General features: G+C 55.2%; 1 protein-coding gene across 2 annotated transcripts in view; it reads right to left on the reverse strand.

Annotated features, from left to right (window-relative positions):
• Positions 1 to 3,848: 3,848 nt before the first annotated feature.
• Positions 3,849 to 12,722, reverse strand: part of ZMIZ1 (zinc finger MIZ-type containing 1) — a gene marked incomplete at both ends in the record, with an annotated part of 104,406 nt that continues 95,532 nt past the window's right edge. For both annotated transcript variants that reach the window (XM_084245663.1, XM_084245662.1), the window contains 7 exons: positions 3,849 to 3,956; positions 5,353 to 5,610; positions 8,761 to 8,927; positions 9,924 to 10,168; positions 10,596 to 10,664; positions 10,960 to 11,027; positions 12,023 to 12,183. In XM_084245663.1, the coding sequence (XP_084101789.1) occupies positions 3,849 to 3,956; positions 5,353 to 5,610; positions 8,761 to 8,927; positions 9,924 to 10,168; positions 10,596 to 10,664; positions 10,960 to 11,027; positions 12,023 to 12,183 (1,076 nt within the window). The remainder of the gene's footprint in view (positions 3,957 to 5,352; positions 5,611 to 8,760; positions 8,928 to 9,923; positions 10,169 to 10,595; positions 10,665 to 10,959; positions 11,028 to 12,022; positions 12,184 to 12,722) is intronic.

Genomic DNA, 12,722 nt, shown 5'->3' on the forward strand with positions numbered 1-12,722 from the left:
GTTTGCTGCTGTTTTTTTTTCCTTTTCTTTTTTGCAGGGAGATGAGCAGGGGTGGTGGTTGAAAAAGAAAAACAAAACAAAACAAAAAAACACCCAAACTACTCCTTAGCATTCACAAAATAGCTAATTCGCCAAACCTTCGTTTTTTGTCCATTTATTTAGAAAAAAATTAACATGGGCAAATGAGATACCTCAGTGTTACAACAGAGTATAGAAATGTCTAGCAATAGTCAAATAATTTGATCTTTAAATACAAAATAACCACATGAACACCTAATATACAGGTTTCATCTGAATACATATTTATTAGATAAATATTAGAGGTTGTCACATCATCTAACTACATACAGCTTTGCAAGACTAGAAACCACAATTAGCTTTCTGACCAGTTTAAAATGAAATGATTGCATTGTACAGAGATGTACAAAGACGATGATGCTTTCTGTGGGAGTTACTTCAGGCCGCACTGTGCTGATGTGTGTACGTGTGAATCACCTGTGATCATGATATCAAAAATTATACAAAGTATGAATTTGGTTACAATTTTCTTCTGAAATTCCCATTTCTTTTCATTATTTCCATAGCACCCTAAAAATACACAGGTGGCAGGACTAGTACACTGAAGCTAAATAGTACATGTAGGTAAAATAAAAACAAAAGAGAACAAAAATTCCTTTCCACACAGGGTCAGAGTATATTACATGAGTGAGACAAATGCGGAGAGACCTCACAAATGCTAGCAAACAGGATCTAGTTTTTCCACGTTAAGATGGAGTTCCAAGCCTTTTTTTCTTGTTTTGTTTTGTTTCATAAAATAAAAACAATACACATTCCAAGGGAAATGAATGCATCTGTTAACATGTCTCTATTACTCATTTACATATGTACACACGTCCCTTGAGTCGCCGCTGCTGACGCTGTCCTATCAGGATGGGTCAGGCTGAGGGAGCAGACCTGGAGCTCTCTGTGGGGTTAGGGCTTCCATGAGGGAGAAAGTATTAAGAGATTTTAAAAAAAAAAAGGTTACAGGGAACATGATACACGGGTAAAGCTTCAAACCAAGAAGATGGGGGGTGATTGCCTGTACTTGGGCCTTCCTGTCTGCCAGCCGGCACCCTGTCCATCATGTGGAGTGGTGGCAAGAACGTGCCTGTGGCCTGGGTGGATGCTTGTCATAGAGTGGCTTGCTGAATCCTCTTTTTTTGCTGAGGTGACTTATGGCTCCAAGTAGTTGTCCAAAAGGGTCAGGGAAGCATCTCCCTGGAGTTCAAAACCGCCTCTGCTTAGGGAGGTTGTCTTCACTGAATCTGTCACTAGTTGGAGTTTACTCCAGCCCTGGATGCCTTTATACCTCCCTTACCCAGTCCTGGCTCCAAAACTCTGGAAGAGTATGTTTTACATCCCCAGAGTGCATGCTTCAGGCACCACGGTTCAGGAAAGCTTTGGGGAACTTGCTGGTGGAGGCTTGCTTGGGAGGGGACCCAGGAAACCCGCCTCTGGGGCTGAGTCCATGGCTCCCCCAGAGAGGGCTGAGGGAGGTGCCTGGAGCTTGGGCTGTGGGGGGTAGGTGGGCTCTCTGCAGGAGAAAACTGAGGATAGGTTGATGAGCAGAGGGGGGACACCCGCTAAGAACCAGAAGGGACCCCACGCCTTTCTGGGAGAGTAGCACGGCAGGAAGCAGAAACTTCTAAGGAAGGCATCTGTAAGTCTGGGGCGCAACATTCCCAGATGGTCCTACATAGTGTGGCGACCTGCCGGGGTTATTGGTCACCAGGCAAAGACATACTACGTGGTGTCATCTCATCCCCACCAGTCGACTGGGGAGGCCTCTAAATGGTGGACAGCCTGGTCTTCTCACTCACGGTACAGCCACCCGTGCTTCACCCCTTCATCTGTTCAAATAGCCCTGGTGGCTTTTTTGTTTTTGTTTGTTGTTTTTTTAAAAAAAGGACTCGGTCTTTGTTGTTGAGTCAAGGTATTTTAAAAACACCAGCAAAGGCGATAACCAGGTCATGAAAATGTTGAATATTATCAAAGACGATACTAAAATATTCACAAAGATATTTACAAAAGCAATTCTTAAAATAATTGATTTGCATACTGAACACCACGCTGTTTGAAAAAACCTCGACAACGGGACAAAGGAAAAGGGGGGCAGGGCAGGCAATGGCAGCTTTCCTACAGAAAACCTTGTGCTGGCTGTCTGGTACAGCGGCTGGAAGTCAAAGCTGGGGCCACCATTCTGGGCAAATGCAGAGGAGTGCTGGGGACCACCAGTCACGGAGAGAGAGAGAGATGGAAACTGGGAACACAGACAGCGGCAGGGGGAGCCTGAGAGGGCCCCAGGCAGTAGCAGGGAAGGATGCAACGAATTTACAGAGGCGACCCAAGTGACCCAACGGCCCAGCAGCATCAGAGGCCATGTGGCTTAGGGGAGCACAGATGAGCCTGAAACAGAACGGACGCACAAGCTACTCGGGAGGTCCGAGAGCAGAAAGGTGGATGGAGCAAAGCCAAAGCCATGGAGGGAATACCAGAGGTTGCTTCTGCTGGAGCAAGCGGGAGTATGGGGTGAGCTTGCAAGGGCAGGGGGACACAAAGGGAAGGAGAGGCTGGCAGCTGAGGGTGGCATCTGAGGCAGCCACAGAAACACCACTCAATGCTCGTGGGCATATCCCGACACGCATGGTGATGAGCTGGGCTGGAGCCAGGGGCAGCCTTGAGTGCAGGGACAGATGGACAGAGAGGCTGGAGTGCCCGGGGCCAAGCCCACTCCGTGGCCAAGCCCATGCCTCCCCTGCCCCTCCGCCACCCCACCTGGCTGTCTGGGTGGACAAAGAACTAGGACAAAGGGCAGTGGGTGCCCCACGTAACAGTCTTGGAGAGGTGGGTGGGGAGCAGGAGGAAAGAAACAGAACACATGAAGAGAAATGGTTTGCTTGCTGTCCAAGCCTGATGTTCCTTTTCTCCAGATGACGTCATAGCTTTCAATCGTTGCTTAAAAACAGGGAGTGGCTTGGAGCAGTTTTAAGTTGCCATTCCTATTTGACTCTGGCTGACTGCATCCTCCTGCACCCCCGCCCCTCAGCTAAGGGCACAATAATTTCAATAGGGTACTTTAACTCTCTCTGCCCCCCAAAGCCAGGCCCCGGCCTGAGTCCAAAGGCCATGGGGCTGTCTGCTGCGCTGTCCTGGCTCCAAGGAGCCCCTGACCCGTCCCCACCAGTCCCCAGGCAGGAATGGCACGCCTTCTCTCAAACAGAATATTGTCTTTTCTCCGCTTTCTGAGAGAGTGTTTACAGGGTATCTTGGCTTAGAGGTCAGGGGTCAAAACGACGACCATGGCCCCTGAGAGAGCGCTTTCCCAGAGGTTTGTGCTTTTCTGTGGTGGCTGATGACGGTGGCTCTCACTGCCACCAACCGTCACTGCTCCTCCAAGGCTCCGGGCCCCCCTGGGTCTTGGGGGGCCTTCTCTCAGGCTCAGTCACTTGAAGGAGGCTCTGGGCCAGGAAGCAGGGAGGCAGGATCACAGTCTAGAAACTGGAAGAACCTTGGGGGCACTGGAGGGCCGTCTGGAGTCGGCACGCACAGGGGACCGGGAAGCCATCGTCAGCATGGGCCTCGCACCCGGCTGGTTCCCCATGGCGAGGGTCATCTTCGGGGCCTGCTCCGGGTGAGGGCGGGCCAAAGACCCACACAGCCTTCACAGTGCGCCCTCCCACCCCCTCCGCTCTGGGAAGGCCATAGCAGGGCGGTCTGAGGGCACAGCTCCCAGTGGGAAAGTGTGTGTGGGACTGACAAGGGAGGAGGCAGAGTGGGGAGGGGCGGCCCCGACGGAGGGGTGGGTTTCAGTTGTTCTCAAAGAGAGACAGGAGGTCATCGTTACTATTGCTCGGCAGGTCGGGGGGGTCCAGGTACGAGAGGAGCTCGTCAGGATTTGTGAGTTCTGGAAGGAGCTGGAAAAGAAGTACAGAAGCCCAGATGAGGTGTGGACTGAGGGGCCAGGCCACCCAGGGTGTGGAATGCAGGGACATCCCCGCCTACTTCCCCACTACCGGCATCCTGTATCCAGGACAGAACAGAGAAACTACCAGCACTGGCTGTCCCCAAACATATCCAGGCCACTTAGTCTGGGGCGCACATGCTCATTTCAAGCCTAAGAGAGAGGGGCCCTGGCCTACCAGCTGACAAGGCACCACTGTGAGGAGTTGCAGGTCACATGGCTTCTCACGTGAGTTTGCCATAAGGCCAGGTGGTCCCTGTAGCTCCCACCACCCTAGATCTCTACTAAGAAGTCACTGCTCCTTGTTGAGCATGTGTCTGGACAGCGACACTGTCCTTCCCTGTGGTCTCCCTGGGCAGAGGCTGTGCTGTCCCTACCCTCTACCATGAGGTCTTAGGGGTCCTTTCTGTTGCATGAAGACCCTCATGAGCCTAAAAAGCACCCTACCCTTGGCCTGGTCTGGGGAGGACAATTCATCCAGTTGCAGAGCTGAGTAAACCCCAGTGAAGACCCTGCCACTGCATGGGGCTGGGACATGAAGGATAGGAGCGCCGAGGCGAGAATAGGCCTCTTCTCTGGGAATCTAGAGCCTAGGGGTATGGGATGGGAGAGGTGGAGGCACGACCCTTACTGGCCAGCTGTGGCCAGTTGTCCAGATCCCAATGTTCAAGCCATCCCGGCCACCTTCCAGGCTATTCAGGTCTCAAGGTGGAAGACCACTAAATCTCAGCCGCCAACTTCCGCCTCAGTGACCCTCCCTTGACTTCGGCTGATTCTACTGTCACCCCACACGAGGGCCTCTCTCAGAGTGAGTGATGGAGCAAGCAGAAGCAGCCGGGCATGGACAACACATGGACAAGAAACTGGAGACAGACAGACGCCAGCGAGATGGACAGAGGGACCCGGTCACTCCGCCCCTCCCCTGCCTTGGGCCAGAGAATGTGGCAGACACAGAGATGGCAAACTCAATGAGGGGAGAGAGGGTAGGGGAGGAAGGGCAGGGAGTCTCCTGTGTTGCCTCCAGAGTCCCCACCCGTAGGGGCTGAGGGCTGGGGGGAGGCGGGGCAGGACTGTGCTGCAGGACTATGGTCAAGGAGACCAGGGGCTGGCAGGGTGTGGAAGGGGATGCTTGGTCCCTGGTGAGGCTTCCGGTTGTGGGAGTCCCTGGTTCTGGAGCCAGGAGAGGCTGGCTGGCTGGCGGGCTGGGCCCACCCACTGCCCACCCGCCCCCTCACAGCTGTACCTCCTCCACCCTGGGCCTTGAGCCCTCAACACCCACCCCTGCTCTCTGGGCAAGTCCTGGGGCCAGGCCTAGCCCCAGGTCAAGGCAAATGGTGACCCCAACTTACATCCAGCGAAGGCTCCGGCATGTCGGACGCTCCCTGCGCTCCGGCCTGACCCTCTAAGGCTGAGGAGGGGTTAAAGGTCAGGTCGCTGTGAGGATGGTTGCTGGGAGCGGCCTGTGGCGGTTGCCGGGGAGGCTGGGAAGGAGGAGGAGGAGCCCCACTGTGATGTAATGGAGGCCCTGACTGGCTGCTGGGGTGTGGGACGTGCAAGCCTTGTTGTATGGAGGGATGGGGCTGGTCAGAACTGCCAGCGTGTGGCATCTGTGGAGGAGGAGAGAGCAGGAAAAAAGAAAGGTGAGGTGACGAGGTACAGCGACGAGATGCCTGGAGAAATGAAAACCAAACAAAACCAGGAAAATAACAAACCCCCAAAACAAAGCCACCCCTTTACAAAGCTGAATGTTGTCTTTTTTTTGGGCAGCAAAACAAACAAAAAGGTCCTCCCCCAGAGCCTCCAGTCAGGAAGGCTGTGGAGAGGAAGGCGGGCCAAGGGCCTCTGAGGCTGTGTGGGGTGGACGGGGAGGCGGATGGGGCTCTGAGACACACACAGACACTGAGAGCGGGGCCAAGGCCCTTTTGAGCCCCTCCGCCTCTCCAGCCCGGACACCATCACCACAATGAACAATAGCAAGGGCAGAATGGAGAAGCAAAATGGGCATGTTTCCAGGGAGGTGGGAGGGGTGCTGCTGGCAGTGTGGTGCAGGCCTCCTCAGGGCCAGGGCGGTAGAGAGCAGACATGGACAGACAGCATGGGGCAGGCGTGCAGCTCAGGGGTGGGTCTGTGCCTCCCGCTGGGCAGGGAGTGATCCTGGCATGTAGGTTCCTTCAGGAGCTTTGGCACAAGCCCAGCCTACTGCCTGTGGTGGGTGTGGGATTAAACTCAAGACCAAGGAACAGGGCAGGGCTTCCCAGTACTGCTGGACCTTCCTCTTGGACACCCCATCCAGGCAGTCACAGGCGTCACCACAGGTTTCTAAGGAAAGTGGGCAACTGCGCCTCCTGATTCATTATGGGGGTACCTTGTTGAGGTTGGGGCAGATGATGTTTCCCTGGCAGATCACCTAGGGGACCCACAGCCTCCCACGTGTGCATGCACTGTAACACTAGGCTGAGGGGGCAGGGGTATATGCAGGGTGACCACACGACCATGGGGTTGGTGACCCTGGGAGACCACGTGTGGGTGAGATTAAAACTTCCCTCTTAGTCTGTCTGCTATCTTCCCTTCAGATGTCAGATCTCAGAGACAAAGGCCCAGTCCAATTCTTCACAAACCCCCCAGAATCCCCCCATAGGCCCCCAGGCCCACTTGTGCTCTGCCTATCAAGGGGAGCTCACTGATACTCCAGATGCTCAAGTGCCGCCTTGATTACTTAGTAGCCCCTCCTTGCCCTGCCTTCTGGCCACACAAATATTTACATTTCCCTGCGTTGTGGGTTTGGAAACCACCCACACCATCCTGAAACTTCTCCAGACCCTAGTTTCTCTTCCTGTTTCTCCTAAAAGCTGCTTCCCAGGCCTTCTTGAAGGTTGGCCTCTGCCTGAGGTCCAGGTGACCCCATGTAGCACAGCACCCCTCCACCCCCCTATGAACAGGATGACTGCATCACCAGGGGGCCATCACCATGCCGTCAGTCTGAGGCCAACTCTTGACTCCCAAATATGTCTGTGGATGCCCCACAGTGCCCATTCTGGGGGGCAGGGAGGGGGTCCACAGTCCTGGAGTAGCCCAGCCCAGGACGGACAGTCCCCCAATGTACTGACACAACTCTCCCTCTTGGCCTTGAAGCTTGTTGGAATGATCCAGAGCTCTGAGGAACAGGTGCTCTCTGGGAGCTGCTGGTATACATACACCTGTCAGCCCGCCACCTGGCATGGTCCAATTTTTGGGCCAGTCAGTGCCTGGCTGGTACCCCCCACCAATCACTGTGCACATGGGAATCCTTCTCAGTTGCAGGCTTGGCAGGGACCAGGCCATTCCAGTTGGGCAGGTATGTCTGCACCACCCCACCGTGCACAGCTGGACTTCTGGGTCCAGCTGACCTCAGGTGAGAGCCCAGAAATAGGGAAGGACAATGCATATCTGGAAAACATTCTGGGGATTGTGAAGTCAATTCAGAGATCTTTTGCAAAGAGCCCAGGTAGCAGGGCTAACAAGGCAACAGAAAGTTTTGCTGGACACAGGATGTATATGGCTTTTTTTCCGATGGTGGGAATTGAAAGCAGCTATTTCTGGCTTGGCATTCTGGGGCCCTTATGGGGAAGCTATTGCAGAGCCCCTCACCAGAGACTTTCTGCCTCATAGTTACTTTGTCTGAGAACCCGGTGACTCTGGCCCACAGGAAAACCCCTGGCCTAGTGGCAGAGCACAGTACAAGCCAGAGGCCCTTCCTTTTAGGCCATGTGATGGAAGATGGAAAGGTCCAGAGTGGTGCCTCAGGTACCAGTATCAAGTGTCTTCACCACCAGTACTGGTGACCAGGCACTGGTGAGAGCCCTGGGCCCTTCTCTCCAGCTGATATGGCTCAGGGCTCCTACCGAGGCCTCAGTGACCATCCTTTGTCCTCCATAGATGAGAGATGAAAAACAAACAGAATGACTGAGGCCTCAGACTGCAGCCTCCAGGCCTCGGTTTCTCCAAAATGGTTTTTCCTGTCAGGGGCTACCAGAACTTTTGCTCCAATAGCACAAGGCCTGTGTCTGTCTTGCCTATCTCTGGTATAAGGTCCGGTCCAAAGCACAGGCTCAGGCACTGTCTGCTAAACAGAGTGGACCATCAATGCCCACAAGATGAGGACTCGAGGTAGCCGGGCCTACTAGTCTGTTGGGGCCAAGGAAGGGGAGGCCTCTGTGTGGAGCTGGAATTCAGATCCACAGGGGGCTTTCTCAGTAGCACAGGTTATGTATTAATAAATGTGAGAAAGGATGAAAAGTGAATTCTCTAAGGCTAAGTAGTCTTCTCAGCATTTTGTTTTGCAGGAGATGGTGGTAATGCTGAAGAACCAGACCCAGAGGAATAGGGGTCTGGGTTGGGGACAAAGTTTTAGATGGCTGGGGTTACAACATGTTGGTGTAAGAGTGTGTGTGAGTAGGGGAGAGAGGGGATAGGTGGTGAATGTGGGGCTTGTGTAGGGATGTGCATATGCGTGCTCAGGAAACACCCAAACCCCCCCCCCCCCCCCCCCGCCATCTCTTTGGAATCTGGAGTCTAAGGATGCTAAAGGGCCACAACTCAGACTTGGCCAGGCTGTCACTCTTCTCTGAGGCCCCAGTGCTGTTCTCAGCCCTCCTGTTGGTCTGGGAGGATAACAGGCAAACATTGGAAAGAAAGGTCCTGGGGGAGTCCTCTGGCCTGTTGGCCCCATACAGAGGCTGGGAGGCAGGGGGAGTTCAGGGTGAGGAAGAGGTACTCACAGTTTCCTGCATGGGGTGACTGAGGGGTTTCTCGAGGGCGGCCATGTTGTTGGGCATGTCCGGGGGGTGGGAGAGCTGGGGAGGCCCATGCATGAAGTCATTCATGGACGTCCCACCGGGGTTTCCATGGGGGAAGTCAAAGTTTCCATGGGCCTGGTAGTTGTTGCCTAGGGAGGGAACAAAATGGGGGGGGTGTCACTCAGAAGGAAGATGACCCACTCTCAGGGAGCAGAGAGGGTGTAAATCAAGAACCCAGTGCTGGAGACGGGAACTGGTGGCCCGAGGCTTCCAGGCTGTGTGCAGGGGCAGCATATGGCCTTTGCACCCCAGGGCATGTGCCACAGCCACAGGAGGGGCAGTGGGAGAAAGGGGTGGATGGGAATGAGGCCCACGTCTCAGCCTTCCACAGGATCTTCTGAGCTAGACCCCAGGCCCGTTCTCCTCACTGCCTCACATGGCTGTGCTTCACCAGGAAGTCCCAGGCCCCGCAGAAGGGTCAAGGCCAGAAGATCTAAGAGCAGGACAGTGCTGGGAGCTGCCTTCCCATGTTTGAGGCGATGGGGACTTTCCAGGAACCAATGACAGAGCAGGTGAAGCATGGTCAGGGCAGCAGAGAGTAAGAGGGAGTGACATAGGTTGGAATCTAGGTCTCAGGACTCTGTCCCTAGGAGGGAGAAGAGTTGCAAGGACAGGGTCACAGGAGGGTGGGGAAAGCAGCAAGAACCACAGGCAGAGTACTCTGTTACAGCTTCCAGGGAACACTCGTGCGGGGGAAGAGATAGCAGGTGTGCCCCCAGCAAAGCAGACTCTGAAGCTCCTGTGCATGGCACCTGACTGCTTGGAGTAGTTGGCTGGGAGCGCCAGAGTCAGGAGGGGAGGCTGGGCAGTGTGGGGTGGGAGGCAGGAGGTTGGCTCACAGGGCAGATTCCCACTTACGCTGTCCCTGGGGGTGCCAAACCCAGGGCTGGATGGAACCCAGAGAGTAGATGACGAGGGGAGGGTGGCACTGTAGGGGCTGTCGTACTGATATAGGGTTGTTTCTGGGGAATGTGTTACCTTTATCTCCTCCATGCCCACCCCCTGTGCCTGCACCATCAACCCAGAGACCTCATGCTCCCGCTGGGACTTGGGGCTGCCCTCCCCCCATATCCCACATCACCCACCTTGGCTGCTGTAGTCATTAGAGCTGGTGCCCCCAGGGGGCGGTGGGAGTGGGTAAGGGGACGGGCCAGGGCCCAGAGCGGCAATCATCTCCATGACGTTGGGCATGATCATTTGGCTGGGGCTCATGGTCTTGAATCGCTTAGAGGGGATGCCATCGGGGTCATCCTTAATGTGAAGGTCTGACTTGATGGGCACTGGCCGCCAGCTGCATGTGGGGTCAATGGTGACCTCTTCAAACTCGGAGCTGTGGAGAGGAGGGACTGCAGCTTAGGCTCTGGGACGCTGGGCTTCGGACATGAGTCCTGAGCTCTAACAGACACCGAGGGGTCTGTGCCCAGGCCTACTGCCCCCATTCCCGCCATGCTCTGCACATGACAGAGGGGTGGGGGATTTTTACAACTGTTTGAAAGTGGGGCAACTGTGGTCAAGAAAAGAAAGTGGTTAGACACTGAGCAGTTGGAGGCTTCCCCGCTCAGGAAGCAGCTGTCAGGGGCTGCAGCTGAATATGATCTTTTCTGGAAGCTCATTTGCCTCCAAGTAGTCAGAGAGTAAGAGATGTGGGTTAGTGGTCTGCCTGCTTGGAGAGGAGAGGATATCAGGGGTGCCCACAAGCTCGTCAAATCCAGGCTGGCACTACACCCTCTGCCCCCACCTCGGGGAGGCCCACTTACTGTTGGATGGCATTCAGGATGCCCCACATGTACTGATCCACCTCCAGGCCCTCGAGCAGAGCGGTTTTACTGGAAAAAGAAAGGGAAGCATTTGGTGTTTGCCTCTAGACCCTAGGTGGTGGGGGCCCAGGTATGCAGGGAGACCCCACCCCTGCCACCGGTTACCACGGCAGGCACTGAGGCAGGCCTTGTGGGAGCTTGTTACAAAGGGACTGCGCACACCCCCATGACCTGAGCCCTTCTGCTTTGCTTTCAGGGCAGGCGGAGGAGGCTGGATCCCAAGGAGCAAGGCCAGAGGAAGTCAGTGGCACGCCTCCCCTCTGCAGCCAGAGGAGAAAGTCCCCTCGGGGTGGGCGTCACTCACTTGCACACAGGACACCTCCAGGTCCCTCTCTCGCAATTCAACTGCAGATATGATTCCAGGTCAAAACACTGCGGGAGTCAGGAGACAACACAGACAGGCCGGTGAGACCAAGGACTCGGAGAAACTGTCCAGACACAAGCACCACTGCCTTTGGGACCCTTATGAAGGCCTTCCCTCGGGAAGGTACAGGTGGAAGAGGCCCACGGCTGGAGGATGATGACCATGTCATCTTTCTGCTGTTCAGTGAGCAGTCCAGAAGTTCCTCATGCTCTTCCCAAGCCTCCTAGGACCAGCCCATGTCCTCTGAGAAGGTTACTGGTTCCCCCACAGCTGCCCCTCACTGATTCTGCTCCGCGACAGCGCCTCTCCAAGGGTGGGGCGAGTGTGGACTCCCACCTTCCCACCAGTGCAGCCCAGGCAGAGGACACATTAGGTCCAGCTCATCAATGTGTGCAGATGGAGAAAGTGACCGCACATCCACAGGAGAAGCCCTAGGAAGCAGCTGCGTGCAGGGCAGGGCTCAGAGTTCGCCAGGCAAGGACCCTGCTGCCCACCCTGCATCCTCATTCCAGGCTGCTGATTTATGGGCTTCGGGGGGTAACTTCTAACCCCTCTTCTGGGATTCCTTCCCTGAGCAGCTCCCACCCAATGAATCTGGCCCACACCAGCACAGGGTTTTGTTACAGTCTCCCAGACTGGCGGTCACTCATTCTGTCACTTCCCAAGCACCTGCTTGGGACCAGGCTTTGGGACACTGCAGCCGCCAGGCAGAGGTGTCCCTGCTCTCAGGCCTGGGAACAGCTGAGGTTGCATGTGTGGAATCTCCAGTTGGCATCTGATATCTGCCAGGGCAGTGCCTGTCTAAATCCAGGTCAGCCATCCTCTGGGAAGCAAGCCCTGAGCATGCAGAGAAAGATGCTCTAAGGACAAATGGCGGCTGAGGGAGTGAGTGGCATCACCTGCTGATGGCCACAGTTTCCTTCAGGGATCAGAGTCAGGCCCTGCTTCCCCTGCCTCCCCCTCAGACTCCAGAGCTGTTGTGCCTGCCTAGGGGACTGCCCACCTGGACGTGTTTGCAATCATGGCCTCGAGCAGGCAGCTGGATGCGCCGGAATGTGATGGGGCACTTCAGAGACACCTTGATGGCTGTCTGCTCCACACCATCCTCCCCATTGAGGGTCGTGTTCCCCGAGGAGGCAGCCACACTGCTGAAATTCCGCTTGACTATGGGGTGGGAGGCAAGGGGAGATGAAGAGGGAAGGGTGCGCCTGCACGTGCCCCCCCACTCATCTTGTGGCTGAACATACCTATTTCTCTACCCCCCATCCCCTATAAAATACAAGTAGGGTCTATGAGTGACTGTAGTGTCTCCCTGCTCCCCCACTCCCTTGATTAAAGTGCAGCTTGGCCCACCCAGCCCTCTGGAATAGCAGGGCCCTTAGGCAATGAGTGGTGGACACGTGCCTCGGAGGTGGCGCGTGTCAGTTTCCCAGTCTCGGCAGAACAGGCTTTGCCTTCGCTAGTAAGGGGGACTTTCTGCAAAACTTGCAGAAACTCAGTCTGGCACTTCATTGACTTTCTGGGTCAGTAGAGGGCTCCCCAGGCACCTAATTCTGCAAGTGTGGAAATGGACAACTTCCTGGTGAGATTTGAGAGCTCAGCGGTAAATGGGAAGAAGCACAATTAAAGGGGGGTGCAGGGTACACTCCCTGCACAGTATCGCCCCCCACTCTGAGTGGTCACCTGGCTGTTTCCTCCAAAGG

The sequence above is a fragment of the Talpa europaea genome, assembly GCF_964194135.1.
Source record: "Talpa europaea genome assembly, chromosome: 10".
Classification (NCBI taxonomy): Eukaryota; Metazoa; Chordata; class Mammalia; order Eulipotyphla; family Talpidae; genus Talpa; species Talpa europaea.